General features: G+C 47.9%; 1 protein-coding gene across 1 annotated transcript in view; it reads right to left on the reverse strand.

The window, feature by feature from the left end:
* Nucleotides 1–1,645: 1,645 nt before the first annotated feature.
* Nucleotides 1,646–20,296, reverse strand: part of BARX2 (BARX homeobox 2) — a 70,900-nt gene continuing 52,249 nt past the window's right edge. The window contains exons 2-4 of the mRNA XM_036086282.2: nucleotides 16,138–16,438; nucleotides 11,271–11,355; nucleotides 1,646–2,648 (exon numbers count right to left, since the gene is read on the reverse strand). Of these exons, the coding sequence (XP_035942175.1) occupies nucleotides 2,382–2,648; nucleotides 11,271–11,355; nucleotides 16,138–16,438 (653 nt within the window). The 3' untranslated portion in view covers nucleotides 1,646–2,381. The remainder of the gene's footprint in view (nucleotides 2,649–11,270; nucleotides 11,356–16,137; nucleotides 16,439–20,296) is intronic.

A 20,296-nucleotide genomic window follows, 5' to 3' on the forward strand; every position in this document is an offset into this window, starting at 1 on the left:
TCTGGGTGCCATCACATGTCGTGGGAAGTAGAGGGAAGATGGGAAGACTGGAGGGAAAAGGGAAAGGCGGAGGGCGAGCAGGGCTTGGTGCGGAATTGATGCCCACTCACATTCCCGAGGCCCAGCCCTCACCCCTCCTGGGGTCCCAGAGCAAGGCTACACAGAGCTGAGGCCAGAGGACAAGCCCAGGGCTCCCAAGTGGAGGTGCCCTTGGGCTCAGGGCTTCCAAAACAGCAGGAAAGATCAGGGGAGGTCTGAGACCATGCACTGAAATACCTCCAACCCCTGGAAGCACTGTAGATGACAGGCCAAGGGCTAAGGGCCGCAAGTCAGAAACAGCGCGGAACCCTAGCTCAGGAAAACGACGTGTGTGTGACGCGGCCACCGTCGGACACCTCAGAGGGGGACGGTACGAGAGCCCATGACAAGAGACTGAAAACCCCCACAGGAAACCAGCATCAGTGAAAAGTCTCTCTGGGGCGGGGCTGAACGGGACAGAGCAGCTCCTTAGGAGTGAGCCCAGACTGGCACAGACCCACTTGCTTACCGTGGCCAGGGGTACACTTGGGCTCATTAGGACACCGCTTAGTAGGCAGACCATAAAACTGTCCCCAGGGGGTGGGCTAGAGATGCAGGAGGCAGCTTTTCGCCCGCACAGCACCAGAAACCTCGCACACAGCTGGGTGTGGTCTGCACAAACTGGTTCTCGGGAGGCCCAATCCTTAGCTCCTTTGTTCGCAAGAGGGAAGAAAAAGACGGCTGTCTTTGTGCTGATCTCAAGAGCAGAGGGAATGAAGGCGCTGCCTAGCCAAGTCGAAATCGCAGTCACTCTGACTGGCAGTGTTAATGGAGGGAAGCAGGCGCCCCATGGTTGTAAACAAGCAGATCATTTCGTGTGTAAGTTTCCAAAGAATTACATGAGTTGTTTACAGAACTAGCAACAGGTTTTGCTCCCTAGTTGGGGCCCTTAGGAAAGCGGGTAGATGTTTCCCGAGCCCACAACAGGGCAGTTACCCCGTGATCAATAACTGCCAGTTGGCAGGGCATCAATGCTGAGAAAGAGGACCTCTGTGGGTTCAGGCCTCGGGGCCCGTGGGCACGACAACCAGACAAGAAAGGGTCAGAATTCCTACTTGAGCAAGTCTGGAGCCTCCCTCTTTCCTGTTCTCCTGAAAGTGGGACATGGTTTTAAATTTAAAATCACAGAGCACCTCTAGCCAAGAAGCTCTCAAATCTTCTTTTGTTAAAAGGTGCAGAGCCCATCATCCAAATGGATACTTAATAAAGAAAGATAAACAAGAAACCTGTAAAAAATGGTTACCTGTGCAGGCTAGGGTAGGGGTGGGGGGAGGGAGTAGGTGGGAGAAGCAAGACTTCTTTTTGTTTGACTTTTGAAGCACATGTATTTATTATCTCTTACAAAAAAGTAAAGCTGTTTTTAAAGCTGGAAGCCCACAATGGAAAGTGGCTGACGACAGAGCTGCTCTGGCAGAAGGTGGTGGGAGGGGTGGTGGGCAGAGACCAATCTCTTATTTTATAGTGGGGGAAATGAAAGCCCAGGGAGCCGGGCTATCTCTCTGGGTCTTTCCATAAGACGTATACAGACAAGGCTAAATATACTCCCCAGAAGACACAAAACACCCAATCCTTTTGAAAGATTTATCTTTAATTAAAAAATAAAAGTTATCTTAACATAATCTGCTTTGCAGCTTCTGGGATGGCAACTCAATAAAGCAAGAAAACCAAGGCTTCTCAGTTCTTGGGTCACCTGACCATCTTATAATGGGTACAAAGGCACACGGTCTTCAAACGAACTTTATTCAGAAACAATTCTAGTAACTCAGAACTCGCTTCCCCCAACTCTTCTCTGCCCACCCTCACCGGCCCCACCCTACGCCCCCCCCCAAAAAAACAACAACCAAAAACATTAAATTCTCTTTTAAAACTACAGAAATAAGTGCTGAGTCAGCAAGGAAGCCAGGCCTGCTGCCCAAGCTCCTCCATGATCTCTCTGCTTTGATGACTGGCTGCCCAGGGGCTGGAGGGAGAGAGCCCGGGGCAGTCCTTCACCGCCCAGCACCAGGGGGGTGCGGGCCCCACAGCCCTCACCCCAGCAGGGGCAGGCAGTTCCAAGGCACTGTCTCCCTTCATCAAGGGCATCCCGTGGCTAAAGCAGCCTTTCAGGAAGAGAAAGGCCTAAGGCAAGCAAGTCTTCGTCAAATGCTTGTGATGAAAACCACTGAGACCCGTGGGGGTTGGGAGACGTGGATCTCTTCTCCCCAAGTTTACCAGGCTTTGGGAAGCGGATCCCTCCCTATTCTCCCTGACTTCCCTCTTTCCATTCCTCCCCGTCTCCCCCTTCCCCCAAAAGAGTTTTTATTTTAGCTTGATGGTGGGGGTTCCGAAGAGGTTACTGGCAACTCCTGGGCCTGGCCGGGGGGCTCTGCCACCTCTAAGGGGACGTCGCATGCTTCTGGTTCCTGTGGGTCACAGAGCTCCTCCTGTCTCTGGGAGGGTGCAAGGCGCTCCTGGCTCTGGGCCTGGCTGTTCATCTTCTCTTCAGCTTCGATCTCTTCTGATGTGGGGATGGAGTTCTTCTTGGGACGACCTTTGGGTTTTGTGGGTGCTTCCTGTCCACCTTTAAGAACCTATGTGGGAGAAAAAAGTCATTAAGTCTTAATAAATAACTCCCTCCCTCCACTTTCCCACTCAACAGTGTCTATACCGTTCCTTCCCAGCAGTGATAGTCTGGCAAAAGGTATTTTCAACCCATCACCTCTAGAGTATAAAGACATCTTCATTCTTTATTATTATTATTATTATTTTAAGGTGACATTTAAAAAAAGTTTTTATTTACTTATTTGAAAGAGAGAGAGAGCACATGGGTGCGCGAGCACGAGTGGCAGAGGGCCAAAGGGAGAGGGAGAAGCAGACTCCCCGCTGAGCAGGGAGCCCGACGACTCGGGGCTCCATCCCAGGACCCCAAGATCATGACCTAAGCAAAAGTCGGACACTTAACTGACTGAGCCAACCAGGTACCCCAAGACATCTTCATTCTTTAAATGTTCAATGCACTTTCAGCAAATATCACATATTTTGGCTTTAAATAAAATGGTCACAAACACATTAAAAAAATCCAACTTCAACAGTAAGGGAAAGAAATAAAAATTAAAATATTAATGCATTATCTATCAAGTTGACAAGTTAAAAAGACAATATTTGTAGCAAGCAGGAAAATAAATCGTGTGGAAGGGTGATTGGTACAACCTTCTCAAAAGGCAGTCTGAGAATTCGAATCAGAAGTCTTAATATGTGCATACTCTGACACAGAAATATCCACTTCTAATAATTTAGCCTAAGTAAATCATCAAAGACTGAGATAAAGACTGATTTGCAAAAATGTACATCAAAAAATTGGTTATAACGGCAAAAACTGGGGGGAAATAAACTTTTGCTATATGATTGGGTAGATAATTACAGTATATCCCAAAGAGAGAATACTTGATAACCATTACAATCATTACATAGGAGAATGTTTAATGACATGGGAAATATCATTAATGTACTTTTGTGGAAAGCAGGTTACAAACCAGCATAACCCAATCTGGAGGACAGACAACCTGTTCGCAGTGTCAAGATCATGGAGAATTTTTAAAATTTTTCTTTTTTCTTTTTTGTATTCTCTAATTTTTTGGTACAATGATCATGTGTAAGTATTTCTGTAATCAGAAAAAATATTATAAGGAACATACAACTGAATGGTTCAAAGACGGAGTAGAGAATAGAAAGTTCTAGCTAGCTTTGAAAGTCCAATCACTAAGTTAAATTCTAACTCTGCTCCTTAGCAGCTGCGTCTTAGAGGGTGACCAACAGATATATGTATACAAGAGAGCAAGAACTCTTCCTGCCGTGCAGAACAGGCCTCCCACCTTCCTCACCTGGTGAACTCCGCTTAGAGAGTGCTCCTCCGGGGAGCTTCCCTGACCTCCCAGGTCCACGTCAAAGGCCCTCCACCGTGTGCACGATGAGCTCTTACATTTCCTCCATTAGAGCACTTGTCACAAACCACTGTCCCTGCATGTTTACTTGCCTGCCCCTCCCACTCAGCCCCTGCACATAGCAGGCATTCACCAACTGGTGAATGGTATTGAACTGGTATTGAACAACGAGCCTTTCCCTGGAGGTGAAGAAAGGTACAAAGCAAGCAAAGTAACAGTGTCCCAAACAGCCTTTGCTGATTTCAAAGGACTTGCACATTTATTATCCCAACGTGTGATGTCCATGAGAATACTCTGACTTAACGAAGGGAGAACTTTAAAAATATGTATAGGTTACTTTAGAGAATCACAGACAGTCCCTTCTTCCACTGGCTCTGAACTCTGACTTGCTGCCCTGTGGCTTTTCTGGGCAGCTGGTGAGAAGGGCTTCAGGAGGACCTGGATTAGCACAGATAATTAGGAGTGAAATGTGTTTTTGCTACTTACATAGTCCGCTTAATCTTATCTTCTGTAGTTGAACAGAGGTTCCTTGAAGGTAAATCTTGCAACTATCCCTTGCTTTATGCTCCAGACAAATAACTTACAACTGACTCTACTCAGTCACTAAATCCTTATCGATTACATCTCTTTCCTTCAAGAGGACAGGACCTCCGGGTGCTGAACTGTAGTAATGAAGGCAGTAACTCAATAAGCCAAAAGTTCCTTTTTTAAACAGCTTTATTGAGATATAATTCACATACCATACACTTCACCCATTCATAGTGACGATTTAGTGATTTTGAGTAGTCAGAATTGTACAACTATCACCAGAATCCAATTTTAGAACATTTTCATCACCCCCAAAAATGAACCCCACACCCATTAACAGCCACCCGTATTTTGCCCCAGGCCCTGCCCCCCAAGCCTAGGCAACCACACATCTGCCTCCTGTCTCTACAGATTTGCCTATTCTGGCCATTTAATATGAATCGAGTTATATAATATGTTATCCTTTGCGACTGGCTTCTTTCCACCAGCATGGTGCTTTCAAGGGTCATCCATGTTGTAGCCTATATCAATATTTCAATTCCTTTTTATGGCCAACTAATAGCCATTGCAGGAATATACCACATTCCATTTACCCATTCATCATCTGAGAGACACTTGGATTGCCACTACCTTTTGGTTGTTGTGAATAGTGCTGCTATGAAGAGGAATATAGAAACATCTGTTCATTTCTTTTGGGTGTATCCCTACTACTAGAATTGCTGGGTCATATGGTAACTCTACCTTTTTTCGAGGACCTTCCAGACTGTTTGCCAAAGCGACAGCACCATGTTCCAATCAGCAGTTTATGAGGGTTCCAGTTCTCCATATCCTCACCAATACTTGATGGCACGTCTCTTTGATTACAGCCACACTAGTGGGTAGGAAGTGGTACCCCGTGTTTGTGAATTCCATTTCCCTGATGACTAAAGAAGATGAGCATCTTTTCCTGTGCTTATGGGCCAGCCATATGTCTTCTTTAGACAGATATCTATTCAAATCCTTTGCCCATTCGAAAATTCGGTTATCTTCTTATTGTTGAGTCATAAGAGTTTTTTATACACATTCTGGATACAAGTCCATCACCAGATACAAGATTTGCAAAGGTGTTCTCCCATTCTGTGTGTTGTCTTTTCCCTTTCTTGGTGATGTCCTTCACAGCACAAATGTTTTTAGTTCTGATGAAGTCCAATTTATTTTCTCTTTCGTTGCTTGTGCTTTTGGTGTGCTCAGAGGATTTTGCCGAATCCAAGGCCATGAATATTTACTCAAATTTTCTTCTAAGAGTTTTACAGTTTTAGCTTTTACATGTAGGTCTATGGTTCACTTTGAGTTATTTTTTGTATAAGGTATGAGGAAACCCATAAGCTCTCAAAACCATCTCCTTTTAGCTGGGAATCTGCTCAGCCACTGCACTTTCCACGCGCACAGCTAACACGAAAATATGAAGGGGACCTCTAACAAGGTATAGATGCTGACAGAATCCACCTCTGGGGAGAAGGCGTCCCTGTATTCCTTTTCACATAAGTCAGCATCTGATTTTTATTTCAGTCTGAGTGCAGGCTGTTGAAAGTGCCCAGATGTGCCAAGATGGAATTTACATGTTGAAAGCAGCTCCACTTGGTATAAAAGAGGTTCTACAAAATTAAGTTGCCCCATATAGTAATCAAGTTATAATAGGGCAGGTCTAAGGAAGCCACCTAATTGGCAAAAGAAAGTCCAGCCCAGCAATTAGCGAACACCACCCACACAGCTTGGATAGACCCCACCTGGCTGTTTTCCTACTGCACAAAAAAAAAAAAAAAAATCAAAACAATCAGACCATTTTCTAAATGGAATAAAACATTCCAGCGCAAGCAATAATTAGGAGATAACTACCCTCTTGGCTGCTTCCCGCGCTCGACCTCTGGCCCCTTGCCTCCCAGCACACCTGAGACATGCAATTATCTCACAACCGCCCCATGCCAGGAGCTGCGCATTCTCATGCACCCCGTGGCCCTCCTCCCGGGATCCCTCCTGCCCAATTATTCCTAAAGCCAATTTAGTCCCCTTGGTCGGGGGAGTCCAGACAACCCACCTCAGCACCTGAGGTCACATGCCTCTCGGAAAAACAGCTAGACACCATCTACTTCTATTGGCTGTGCTTGCTGCCAGCCTCAGAGCACCCCCCCGCCCCCCAAATCCTTAAACTAGATATTCAAATGTTCTGTTGCTGAAGATGTCAGGACAGGCCTGTTTCCTTCCCAAGGTGCTCAGGTGGGAGACAGGCAGTCTGACAGCAGAGCATGGACTGTCAGTGCAGGGAGGAACCTTCTGCCTCCCCCATCACTCAGACAGGAAACCGAGCAGGCAGAGGTGGTTTGTCATGGTCCAAGAGCAAAGCCAAGGGCAGGGCTGGGATTTGAACACACAACCCTGCCCACTTGAATCTAACACTCTTACCCGGATCTCATCGTGCATAACGAGCGAGGGATACGTCATATTTGCCACTGTGCTTTCTGATTCTAATACTGACCTGCAGTCCCCCGGTCTCCCGGCAGACCCTGGGTCACAGACTCCTTCACCAGGGGTGCTTTCTGCCCCTTTTTCTTGGTCTTCACCTGCAGCTCTCTGGAGCTGGAAGAGTCGGATCAACCGATGACTATCTCCATGAAGCTGAGAAGCAAGTTCGGATTCTCCGGCACAAATCTCTTCCCAGCACCCTGTTCGGCAGCCTTTCTCTGCCTGAAGATGCAATGCCATCTCAGACGGGGCCCCACATGCTAAGGCACTGAGTGGGAGTAGGCCCGGCAAGTGAGGAACGAGCAAGAACAAACAGCCAGGATTGTTCTCGCCCAGAAGAAAGGTTCAGGGCCCCAGAAACCTATAGAATTCATTTTCTGTCTGTATGTCTTCTGGCCTCCCAAATTGTGGATTCTCTGGAGACTTGAATTACATGGCCAGGTAAATAATAATAATAAAGAAGAAGGAGGAGGAGAGGAAGAGGAAGAGGAGGATGGCGGCTAACACTTCTCAGCTCGTACAGGGATGAGCTCAGTTAGTAGCTATAAGGTACATATGTATGAGGCATTTTACTAATGAGGAGACAGGCCCACAGAGGTTAAGTAACCTGCTCAAGATCACATAGATAGTAACCATTAGCCAGTTCATGGAACTGGTGACCATCTGGAGATCTGCAGCGCCAAAGACGATGACGGCGCATGGTATGTGGCCCCCCACAATTCCGTGACCGGGGCAGGAGGGTGGTATCCATTTGGATCCTCTCATGGAACTAGGTTTTAGAGCTGAAAGAGATCCCTGAATGATGAGGCACTTTCAGCCTGTTGCAAAACTCTGGGTCCTCCTGGAACTCAAGCCAAACAGAAATGGAATAGAGGGTGAGCGTCCCACCTCGTGTAAATTTACCCAACCCGCTATAGGTTACAAATGCTGACCGGTAAAAACTAGTCCAAGATGCTATCTGGCCTCTGGCAGTGCTCTCCTTGGCCGCCGTGTGAGTAGCTCTTGAGAATCAAGTGCTAATCTTTTTCCAGTTCCAATTAGGTGACTAGCCTTGAGACATCTTTATTACCCAATTAGCTTTTTCTTTTCCTCCCAGTACTTGAAGAGATAGCCTTGAAAGAGTTCTACCAGGAAAACATATGAGGCAATCAGGATCCCAACAATGCCTCGCTGTTCTGGGGGAGTCAGAATTCAGACCTGCAATGGAACAACCACCCTCCCATTTTTAGCTCTGGCCATTCTGAAGTCGTTCAAAGTGCCCCAGGTGCTCTGGCTCCTTCCTTCTGCCCGTGACAGCCTCCTCACCTTTGCTTGGCATACTTCTATTCATCCACCGAAACCAATTTAGACAGCACCTCTTCCATGAAGCCCTCCCTTTCTCTATCCTGATTCTGAACCCAGTAAATCCCACTGTGGCCCTGATCCCTCTGAATAATTACTAGTTTCATGGGGCGGCCTCCTCCCACCTGACGGAGTACTTTTTTCTTATTTTATTTTGTAATGGACAGTTTTGTGACTTATCTTGGCTTCTCCGTCGCCTGGTGCTCCATTCCGAGGCTCAACATTTAACTGCTAGAGTGGACAGAGAGCTTGGCACTCCCGCCTCCCCAAGGGACCTGAATTTGGTCGGCCCGTGGAATGCTGAGGTTAAATCTGCTGACTTCCATTTTGCTTTATGTGACATGGATGACCCTCAATAACCAGCTCCCACTTGTGCCGCCGGCCCAGTGGCTGGTGAACAACAGGTAACGTCAGAGGTGAAGGCACACGCTCGTCCCACGGGCATCGGGCGGCGCGGTGCTGACGGGGATGGCAGGCTGTCAATTCCTTAATCGTCTGACTCATGAAGAGATCGCTGATAACCGATTTCAACAATGCCTCTGCCACTCAGGAGACCTTGATTTCGATGATGATGACTGATGAGGAAGGAGGTGGGTGGTGGACTTGCCCAAGTCCAAAGTCAGCCAGGGAGGGACAGGCATGAGAACTCAGCCCAGAGTTTCTAACTCCCCGATCTGGTTCTTTCTGAGATCAGTTCCCCGGGAGGTTTCTGCCATCATTTTCTTCTTTTCTTTTCTTTCTCTCTTTTTGTTTATTAATAAAGATTTTATTTATTTGTTTGTCAGAGACAAGAGTGAGCGTGGGCGCGCGGACCAGCAGGGGGAGCGGGCGGCAGAGGGAGAAGCAGGCTCCCCACTGAGCAGGGAGCCCGATGCAGGGCTTGATCCCAGGACCCCGGGACCATGACCTGAGCTGAAGGCAGGTGCTTAACCAACTGAGCCACCCAGGTGTCCCTTCACCAACATTTTCATGTGTCTATAGCATTCTGGAGGTTTTGGACCGACTACATATTTAATCGAATCCCATTTATCCTTCAACATCTCCCTACACCTTTCTCAAATACCCATCCCCTGAACATTTCCGGGCTTATACACCTACAATAATTACAATTCAAAGCAGCCCTGGCTGCTTTCTGGACCTTGATTCTCCAACGAGATCACAAATGCCATGAAGGCAGGTTTCTATCTCATTTCATTACTTCCTACAGTGCCCAGGATAAGGCACCGTTCACAAGAGATGCTAATACACACTTGTGGATTCATCCGGTATACGTGTGTTTGTACTGACGTCTCGGCCTCACTTTGTAAGCACTCCGTGAGCCACGGCCTCCACCTGAACATCCTTCCCTCGCAGGCTCGGGTGCCCCCAGAGGAAATTATGAGATTTGCCCAGGAATTCCCTTTTGGGAATATAATACACATTGCCTCACTGGCTTTTAAAAAAAATGTTGCCATCAATATTAATTTACAACGTATTTATTTTTCTCATTGTTAATAGGCAACAGCAAGAACTAATGTTTTCAGAAAAAAATTATTGGACAAAAGCACAAAATTGAGAAAAATGTCTCCGTATCTATTAGCTATTTTTTTAAAGACTTTATTTATTTGAGAATGAGTAAGACAGAGAAGGAACAGGAGAGGGACAGAGGGAGAAGCAGACTCCCTGCTGAGCAAGGAGCCCAGTGCAGGCAGGACTCGATCCCAGGACCTTGGGATCATGACCTGAGCCGAAGGCAGACGCTTAACTGAGCCACCCAGGTACCCATAGCTATTAACTTACCTGTTTTCCTGAAAACTAGGGGTGGAAGAAGGACCTCAGTTTTAGTAATTGTAAAAAAAAAATCATATTCCAGCCCTTGAACACCAGGAAAGATGGCTTGTGGCCAGATAGGTTAGCAAATTAGAGTGTCATCCAAGCAGGTCTGGACCGCCTGGCCCGCACAAGAGGAGAAAGGACCAGTAAGGTTCGGTGAGGGTGTAAGGAAGTCTCAGGGCACAGGCCATCGCTTACCTGGTCTCTCAAGGAAACAGGCTGCTTCCCACCCTCTTTTCCCAGCTCACCTCTTTTCTCTGGGCTTTGACCTTTTCCCTTGTGGTTTACAAAACTGGCAATGAAACACGCCAACCAATTTGGAAAATACGGATTTAACAGATTATTCAAATTTGCTCTTTTTTAAGAAAGAGTGAACTATGATGAAGCAGAGTCCCTCAAAATATGGAGATGTCTTTTTTTTTTTTTTTTTTAGAGAGAGAGTTGTTTATGCTAATAGGTCCATTTAGAAACCAAAGATGGAATGATTCATTAGCTAGGTCGTAAAGCAGTATTAGGGAAAGCTTAGTCCCTGATACCATGTGCATCAGAGGAACCTGGGAGCTTGTGAACACCACATTCCCAGCCCTGTCGCGGACCTCTGCACTCAGGATCCTGGGAGGGCCTAGACTTCTGCATTTTTACCTGCAATCCAGGTTCCTCTGACACCCACCGAAGCTTGACAATCCCTGCATTACAGCACACGGAGCCCAGGAACAGATGCACTCTATATGTCATTATAAACAAACAGTCCTGACTTCTATTCTTGGCGACTGGGGGGAGGGGGAAGGAAGTTCTTTGAAAAGGCTAGCAGGTGGGGTTAAAACTAGCAACGGAGAAGCTTGTGGGCTTTCTTTTATTTCTAAGGAAACCGTGAAAAAGAATATCCTGCTGGTCAGGAAATCCAGGTCAGGAGGAATGGCTTATCTGACTGTCCCAACTACCTCCCTCCCAGCCAGCCAGCATCATAAAAGGCCTTCCACTCTCTGGAACCCCAAACCACCAATGGTCCTTCCTGCCTTCTTCCCAGCCCTGGAGTAAGAATTTTCCCTATCATGATGGGGGCACGGTGAGACTCACTCTCTTCTTTCTTACCATTTTCTTCCACTTCATCCTGCGGTTCTGATACCAAGTCTTCACCTGCAGTTGAGTGAGTCCCAGAGACTGGGCCAAGTCCAGCCTAGAAGGCGTGAGATACAAAGGAAGGATGAGGAAGGAGGGAAGGGGCAGTAGGGATGGGGTCCTGTGGACTAGCTCCAGGCACTGCTATCAGAGCATGGACTTCCCCCATTAAACCAGTTCTTCCCCCAAGAATCTCATGGATGGAACTCTGAGAACCTAAGAAACAGATGCCTATAACCCAAGGACACCTGGGGCCATCATCCTGGAAACACTGTCTGCACGGGACCTGAAAAGGATTTCTCAGCCTTGATCGCGAAGTCCTCCTTCTGACCTGACAGAGTCTTTACTGGGATCCCATACAAAATGAGGACTCTGCCCCCAAATCCAAACTGGAAAGGAAAAGCAAAGACCTGCCATCCTTGTCAAAATCCTGCTTATCACCCCAGATGCAGCGCAAGGCCCCTCCTACAGGGGAGCCTCCCCACCCCCATGACACCTCCCACAGGTTCTGCCCTCTGGACCTTCCCACTGGTCAGCCATCACCCGGGTGGCTCCACGTTCTCAAGGGTTCTCTGTTTCCCACGAGTACTTTCTGCCTTCCTGACTCAACCGCAAGGGCTTCCTTTCTGTCCACAAAAGTGCCTATCAGGTTCTCAATCCAGACCAAGGGCTCAAAAATACTTTCCAAAGGATGGATTCATTCACTGTAGCTGCCCTAAACTGTTATAACGTGGGGTTCCCAAAGAAACATTCCATCTGTAGCCCTCCGGCTTCCCATTCTATTGCTAGCCGTGGTTCTGCATTTCTCTGTAGCCTTCTGGAAAGTCCTGAATGTCAAAGCCATTCCTGGCAAGTGTGAGGTTGGAGCTACTTCCAACAACACAGCAACCATTTCTGGAGAACCGCGGCATCCCAGGCCCCAGGCTCAGCCCCCAACCTAAGCTGTCTTATTTATTCCTTTCATGACGCTGGGAAGTAGGTATTCCCATTTTATGGATGAGAGATCTGAAGCTTGGAGAGATTAGAATCTCTCGGTAACCATGGCCAAATCCTGTCTGCTGCCTGTTTTTCTTTTTTTTAATTTTTTTATTTTATATTTTATTTATTTATTTGACAGAGAGAGACACAGAGAGAGAGGGAACACAAGCAGGGGGAGTAGGAGAGCGAGAAGCAGGTCTCCCGCTGAGCAGGGAGCCCGATGCGGGGCTCGATCCCAGGACCCTGAGATCATGACCTGAGCCGAAGGCAGACGCTTAACGACTGAGCCACCCAGGCGCCCCTGCTGCCTGTTTTTCTAAATAAAGTTTTTATTGGAACACAGACACCCATTTGTCTGGTACTGTCCACGGCCGCTTTCCTGCTGCAGCCTCGGAGGTGAGTAGTTGTGACAGAGACTGAAATTATTTTCTCTCTGGCCCCGTACAAGAAAAACTTTGCTGACCCCCAGTAGATGATCCTAGAGCGAGAGGTGGAGCCGGGAGGTAAACCTACTTACGTCTGGCTTGTATACTCTGCCTGTATGGGGGCTCCCCTCCACCACCATATTTTTGCACAAGTTCAATCTGTCAAAGGAAAGCTCTTGCTCTGGTTTTTGAGGAGAAAAGGCGAACAACCCAAATGGAGCATATTAAATGAGAAAGAGAACCAGGCTTCCAAACTCAGTCCTCAATACTACAACTATGGACCTCTATTGGGAAGAACCCCAAGTCTACTACCCGAGAGCCAACTGGAAGGACCACTTCCCTGTGGCTCCAACCCTGGTCACTGCAGCATGGGTTTCTAGAGCAGCAACCTGGGATGGGCACCCTTGCCACAGGGAGCAGGGGTCACCACTTTCGAAGTCCTAGATGTCTGAACATTACAATTTGTGGCTCTGAGGTCCCTTAGGTCCCACAAACCTTCACAGCCACAAGCCTGAGCCATGGGGACTCCCGGGTGTGCGTTCTCGGCCTCAGCTTTCTCTCCCCAAGGAGTGCTGAGCAGCATCTCACGTGAGCAAGGCCAGTGGGTATCGGCAGCGAAGGTTCCAGATACTGACCGCTGGCACTGCGGCTGCTCAGCCCCCTGCTCCGGCCAGAGGGCACGATTTAAATCTCCAACAATAAAAACAGTCCTCCTTCCAAAAAAACCCTCAGAACCTGTCTTACATCTGCATTCACATATATCTGGCTGTCCCAGGAAAAGGGCTACTGGAAGCTAACAGTTTTACTCAAAGTGATTAACAGACTGAAGCTAATAAATTCCCAGCGCCAACAGCACTTAGCTCTCCCCACTAATGAAGCGCTGCTTCCCAAGCAGCCATTCATTAAGAACCAAAAACCCAGGGGGCTGTCCCACAGGCTTCTGGTCTCCCAGGCTCCCACTGCGCCTTCCAGGCCGGTTCACCTGAGGCCATCAGGTGCATTAGTCAATGGCAGGCTCAGTTCACAGCTCGGCCACTGCATTAGCAAATGGTGTTAGCTCACTTGGGAAAAATGCACCCCTGACTCACTCTGGCTACAGAAACGCGCTTCACTGTCATCGGCTTTCTCTCATTACCTGCCACCGTTACAAATTCTCACTTCCCTGCATATTCGCTTAAATGGGGTCACCTAGGAAACTGGAGAAACAAACAAAGGGGAAGACGCAGAAAGCTGTGGGAGGAGGGAGTGCTCATGGCACTGGTCACGTAGAGAGGTGAGGAACATGGGAGAGGGCGGGTTAAGGCAGCAGCTTCCATGCCAGCCAGATGGGTGTCCTTCTCCCCAGGCAAGTGAATCAGTCCTGCGTAGGTCACCTGAGAGGTGCCTGGGCAGGTATCAGGAAGTCCCAGGAGCTTGATTAGGAATGAACATTTCTGTTAAAACATTCTCTGACTTCTAGAAAATAAGCCTAAAATTCTACCCACGCCTGCTGAAGCCCTTTCAGTGTACTACCATGCAAGTCATAAATAATGGCGCCCACCTCCACTGGCTGCGCAACTCCCCGAGGCTCTCCATTACCTGCTGGGGGCACCAAAATAGCTCCTGATAACTGGGGATCCCTTCTGTCAATCCCCAATTCACAGCCACATCTCCACTGTCTGGCCAAAGGCTCCCCAGATGCTCACATCCAAACAGAACTCACTCTTTCCCCCACCAAACCCACTCTGCCCTCTACCTTGCAACTTCGGTCCTGGTATCCCTGTCTACGCCGTGGCCCAATCCAGGAGGAGCAGACTTCCCAGCTCTCTTCTCTCTTTCTCACACCAATGTCAAGTCTGTCCATTCCACCTTCTAAACTCTTCTCCAATCAATTCCCTTTTCTCTGTGCCCACTGTCACCACCTTAATTCTAGTCTTCAGTGACGATCCCTGGGCTCCCTCCCACCCCCCTGCTCCATTGCTTCCCTCTCAAATCAACCGTTTAGGGTGCCACCAAAGCAAGGAGTCTAAAATGTAAATCTGGCCACGTCCCTTCCCGCTCTTAGTGGCTGTCAATGAGGACAAAGTCGGCATTCTTTGGCCAGGCATGTGAGCCTTCCCACCTCCAGCCTCATCTCCTGCCAGGCTCCCATCTGCCCCTTAGCCTGGAGACATCCTGACCGCCTGCAGTTCCCTCGATGTGCCCAGTGAGACGTGCTTCTGTGCCTGTATGGGCCATTCCGTCTGGCCTCAAAGCTCTTCTGAAGTGTTGCCTCCTCTGAGATGCCTTCCTGAGCCCCATCTGACACACTGAGCAACATCTCTGGGCTCCTCCAGCCCTTGGAAACACATTGGCACCAGGACCCGTGCCCTGTGTTGTGGGTACTTGTTGTCCTGTCCTTCCCTAGGATCTCCTCCAGAGCAGGACTCTTGTCTCCTACTTTCTGGACTCACAGCCCCTGCCGCAGTGTCTGGCCCCCAGCAAACCCCCAACACACAGCTGATGGGGGGCTCGATTAAGTGAGTCAGTAAACAGATGCCCTTTGATCAGTGATTTGTATACTCCTCTCTCTCTTAAATTTGGGTCAAACAGCTACTAACTAGCTTAAGAGATGCATGTGAGTTTCCTTCCCTTTCTCTTTAATAGGACTAGAGACAAACCTAATACAGACAAGGAAGTGAGCAAAAGAACAGAAAAAGGACCTGGAAAATCCTCCCAATAAATAAGATCACATATTAGCTCAGCCATCTCTAGCCAGATCTCCAGAATGAGTTTGAAGGAATAAGATAAGATACACATTCTTGCATATTTTGTAGTTAAGATACTAAATTAAAGAAATAAGGTGAGATATTAAGGCCTCTGAGTAAGTCAGGGGTCACAGTCCCCTCACCTGGCTCTCAAAGGCGTTTAAAGAAGGGACTCACATCCGGGTCTTGCTCGTCTCTCAGCCAAGTGGTTCTGACTTGATATCCACCAAATTTACCAGGACATCTAACAGCTCCTCAACCGAATCAATCCAGGCCTTCCCAGTCAAGAGCCAGGCCCGCAGCCTGAGCCAGCTGGGAGTCGGAGGGTGGGGAGAAGCCTGAGAAGGTCACAGGTCCCAAACGCCCAGTGAACCCCACTGCGTCTGATCCTACTGTAAGTGGCTTTAAACCCCAATCCTGTTTCCCAGCTCAGAGCCTGGGCAACCATTCACTAAACTTGACTTTGTTTCTTACGGTGAAGTAGTTAAGTTAAATATGGGGATACAGCCGGGGCTTAAGTGTGATGAGGGCAGGTGGGCTGGGCTCTGTCGAACAGGCTGAGATTACACGAGCCAAGGACGAGACTCCTGCCATCATGAGGAACCTCTCTCTAACACAGTCCTTGTGGCTCTCTGTCCCACCCCGAGAGCAAAAGGCATCTCCCCTTCCCAAGGGCCTTCCCTGCGGACAGTCGTCTCCCCGGGTTCTCACCTGTCCGGGGTGGACAAGTACTTCTGCTTCTGGAACTTCTTCTCCAGGCCCATGAGCTGCAGCTCGGTGAAGATGGTACGACTCCGGCGGGGCTTCTTCTGCCGCGGCGTGGGCTGCTCCGGCTCCGACTCGCTGCTGCCGAGAGCCTCGCCCCCTGGGGCCTCGGCAGAGGTGGCCTCGGAGGCCGGGCGGCAGGACAAGGCCTGGGCAGCTCCCGGGGGGGCGGAGACCAGGTGGGAGATGACCGCGGGCTGTCGGGTGATCACTGAGAGGAGAGGGTAAGCCCGAAGGGAAGCGGGGCCTAGAAGACAAACAGGGCTGCAGTTCATGAGACGAGCCAGGGTGGGAGCCAGAGGCGCTCAGAGGACCACTCACCCACACCCGTCGGACGGGTGGGGCCTCCTGATCATAAGGAGGTAGAACGGAAGAAGGGGAAGAGGACCTAGAACTGCTCGGTGGGCAGGTGAGCTGTGCTCAGCCTGATGTGTGCGAACATTTGAGCTCCCCGCCGCCAAGAAGAGGTTCCTGAAATTCGTCTGGTTTTAAGTGGGCATGTCCCCACCCCCTCTCTTTTAAACCCCAAAATTCTGGCTTCAGAGATACGGGTCAATAGTCTGAGCAGATGAAAACAAGTAGTTAGAAAAAGCTAGAAACCCACACTGAAAAATAGAGAATAGATTTGTAATATACAAATTGCCTGAGAACCCCCTCTGGTCTTTATAAAAACACATAGTTGCAACTATGAATTCCTCCTGAGAGGTCTCCAGACCTTGAATCGTGACATTTTTCAGAGCTGGAAGGAAGCTTAAAGATGATTTAATTCAACTTCTTCATTTCGGACACAAGACCGAGTGAAAGGCTCAGTGACTTGCCTAAGATCACAGAGCTAGGAGTAAGAAGATCCAGGAGTCAAACCAAGTTCCTCTGGCTTAAAGTCTAGAGCTCTTATCACATCATGAATCACATGGATACATCAATGGGGGGGGGGGCAAACAGAAACTGATTTTAATTCACATGAAAACTCAGATCCATTAAGACCTGCTGCGTACAGCACTGTGTGAAGGAGGCCGGTCAGGCTGGGTCAGAGCGTGGCTGAGGAAAGAGAGCGGAGTTTGACTGCTGATGTCTGCCGTGGGCATTTGCAGGGGTGTATGGTGGCATGTAAGCTAGTTATGTGCCACTTCTGCCTTAGGAATTTCCAGGCAGTAGTACTTTTCTGTCCAAGACTCTGTTACGTCTTTAAAGTTCAAGAGCTCTTGCTTTTCGTTACTCAATAGAATCGTGTTTAAAATGTCATGATCCTTACCTACGTAAGTCATTTTATCTCTCTGGGCTTCAGTCTTGCCATCCATATAGCGAGTAAAAAAAGCAGGTAATTTCAAGGACTTCTTCAAACTCTAATATACTGATGCCATAAAAGTACCTCTCATCCCAAGCCCATCTTGATACCTGATGAAAATAGGGAAGACTCAGGGGTCGCCCTTCGGGACTCGGCCCAGCCCTGACAGCTCACTACAAGGGCAAAGGCAAGCCTGTGAGCAACCAACGCTCACACTACTTCTGGGTTAAAACCAACCCATGTCACAGAAACACCCGGGTGCTACTTGTATATTGTATTTCCCTCCTCTGGGTTGGCATTTCTCTTCTTATTCATTCCCGTGCTTCTGTTTTGGGCCCCAGTCATTGTTATTAAAACAGATAACTTCTCTTGTTCTTTGACTCCTTCTCATAAAGCCCAGTAGAAACCACAAAGTTGTTAAATAATAAATCACCAATGGCTATGTCTTCCATTAACTCTCCAGCCAATGCTAACACTTGAGGTTTTGTGTGGTGGATTCTTCTTGAGGGAAAAAAAAAAAAATCATCTGGGAATGAATTATAGCAAGAAAATGAGGATACCTGGGCCTGTGGTTTGGGATCTCCCAGGATACATTATGAAATGTCACTTCTTAAAAACACTATCTGAAAGCTTCTTCACAGGTACAACGTAGTTCTCATCTCAAATCACTTTATTCCTTTAATTCTGACATTTCCTTTTAAAAGGAACTATCTTTATGAAACAGGCTAATTTAACATCTAGAAGCTTAGGAGCTTACCAGTATAGGAAGTGGCTAGTTATCTACCTGTCCGTAAGGTTTTTAATCACCAGAGTTTTGGCTTTCTCTTTTGTAAGAGAGTTAAACTTTTTTCCCCCTAACATTAAAAAATATTTGGGATGTGTGGTAATATCTAGTATTGGCCAGGATATGGGGAAATGGGTACTCATATATTGTTGGTAAGAGTGTAAATCAGTATAGTCTTTTAGAAAGACAAACTAAGCAATACCTCTCAAAGTACTGACCAAGCAATTCTATAATTTGAGACCAATCTTCCCACATGCACAAAGATTTATGTACAAGCATATTCACTGCAGCTTTGATTATAATAGTGAAAGAGGGAAAACAACCCACATATCTACAGCAAAATGATTAAATAAATTGTGGTACATCTATAGTATGAACTACAATGTAAGCACTAAAAAGACCTATGTAAAAAGATAGCTAGATTACATGGAAAAATAAACTAAAATGGAAAAAAATTCTAAAGTAAATTATTGAGAGAAAATAAAGGTATGGAACAATTTGCATTCTATAAAAAAAAAATCTGGATGTGTGCCTGCATTTATAAATGCATTGTTTTTAAGCCGAGGAAGTTAGTCACCAAACTATTAACAGTGATTACCTCTAGAGAAGGCATGGGAGTGAAGTAGGGTGAAAAGTAGTCTACACGTATGACTCTAATCCTGTATTCAATCCTGCCATACATGCTTATTGAGCATCTACTATGGGCTGTGTTCTGTTCTAGAAGTTGGCGATAGAGCAGTGAATAACATGAAGTCCCCACCTTCAGGAAGCTTACATTTCAGTTGGGAAGGTAGACAGCAAACAAACAGATATATATATAAGGCCAGGTCGTGATAAATTCTATGAAGAAAAACACAGCAGATTGTGAAGATGGGGGAGGTAAGGAGGAGGCAGGCATTTCCGAGAGGGGAGGCAAGGAAGAGGTAACAGTTCTCGCAGATAGGTGACTCAGTGGAGAGGAGAACATTGGGAAGGGCACCCGGGGGGGAAGAGAACCAGCTCAAGCAAAGCCCTAAAGTGGGAATGGTCTTGTGTTCAAAGAGTAGCAAAAAGGCAGAGTGAGCAGGGCGGGGGGAACGTCACAGGAAAATAAAATGTGGAGAAATCTGCTGTAGTCGGATCATGTAGGGTCTTGAAGGCCAGCGCAAAGAGTTTGGATTTTCTTCAGAATGTGATAGAAGCATTGGCGAGATCTTAGCTGGAGGAGGACATGATGGGCTTTGCATCCTGAAGATCCCCGTGGCTGCCGTGCGGGGGACTGAGTGCAGGGGTGAGTGTGGAAGCTGGGACGCAAGCTGGGAGGCAAGGCACCCTTCTAGACCAGGCACCACTGTGGCCTGAGCCAGAACGGGAGCAGCTGCATAGTGAGAGGTGGTCCATTCAGGGCGTGTGCTTTCCAGTGAGGGGTGGAAGAGCCTGCGGAAGCGCTGAAGGTCATGTCTGAGCTACAGAGAGCGCCACGTCAGGTCTGGGTTTTTGGCTTTAGCACACAGAGGAATGACGGTGCCATTGGCTAAGAAGGGAAAGATGGGACAAAGAGCAGACCAAGATCTCTGTTTTATTTATTTATTTTTTAAAGATTCTATTTATTTATTTTGAGAGAGAATGAGAGAGAGAAAGCACAAGCAGGGGGAGGGGCAGAGGCAGAGGGAGAAGCAGACTCCCTGCCGCGCAGAGAGCCCGATACAGGACTAGATCCCAGGACCCTGAGATCATGACCTGAGCCGAAGGCAGATGCTTAACCGACTGAGCCACCCAGGCGCCCCCAAGATTTCTGTTCTAGAGAAGCTGCTGTTACACACGGCAGATGTGCTGAGGAGGCAGCTACACGTACCAGTCTGGAGTTCAGAGAAGAGCTTAGGCTGGAGACACAACCTGGACTCCTGGGAGTACATGTGGCTCACAGAACCAGAGGATTAAATGACACCACCTACAGAGCAAGTGAAATAAAGAAATAAAGAGATCCAAGGATGGAGCCCTGGGGTACACCAACATCTGAGGTCATAAAAAGGAAGAGAAGCCCATCAAAGGGACCA

The sequence above is a fragment of the Halichoerus grypus genome, chromosome 11 (assembly GCF_964656455.1).
Source record: "Halichoerus grypus chromosome 11, mHalGry1.hap1.1, whole genome shotgun sequence".
Lineage (NCBI taxonomy): Eukaryota > Metazoa > Chordata > Mammalia > Carnivora > Phocidae > Halichoerus > Halichoerus grypus.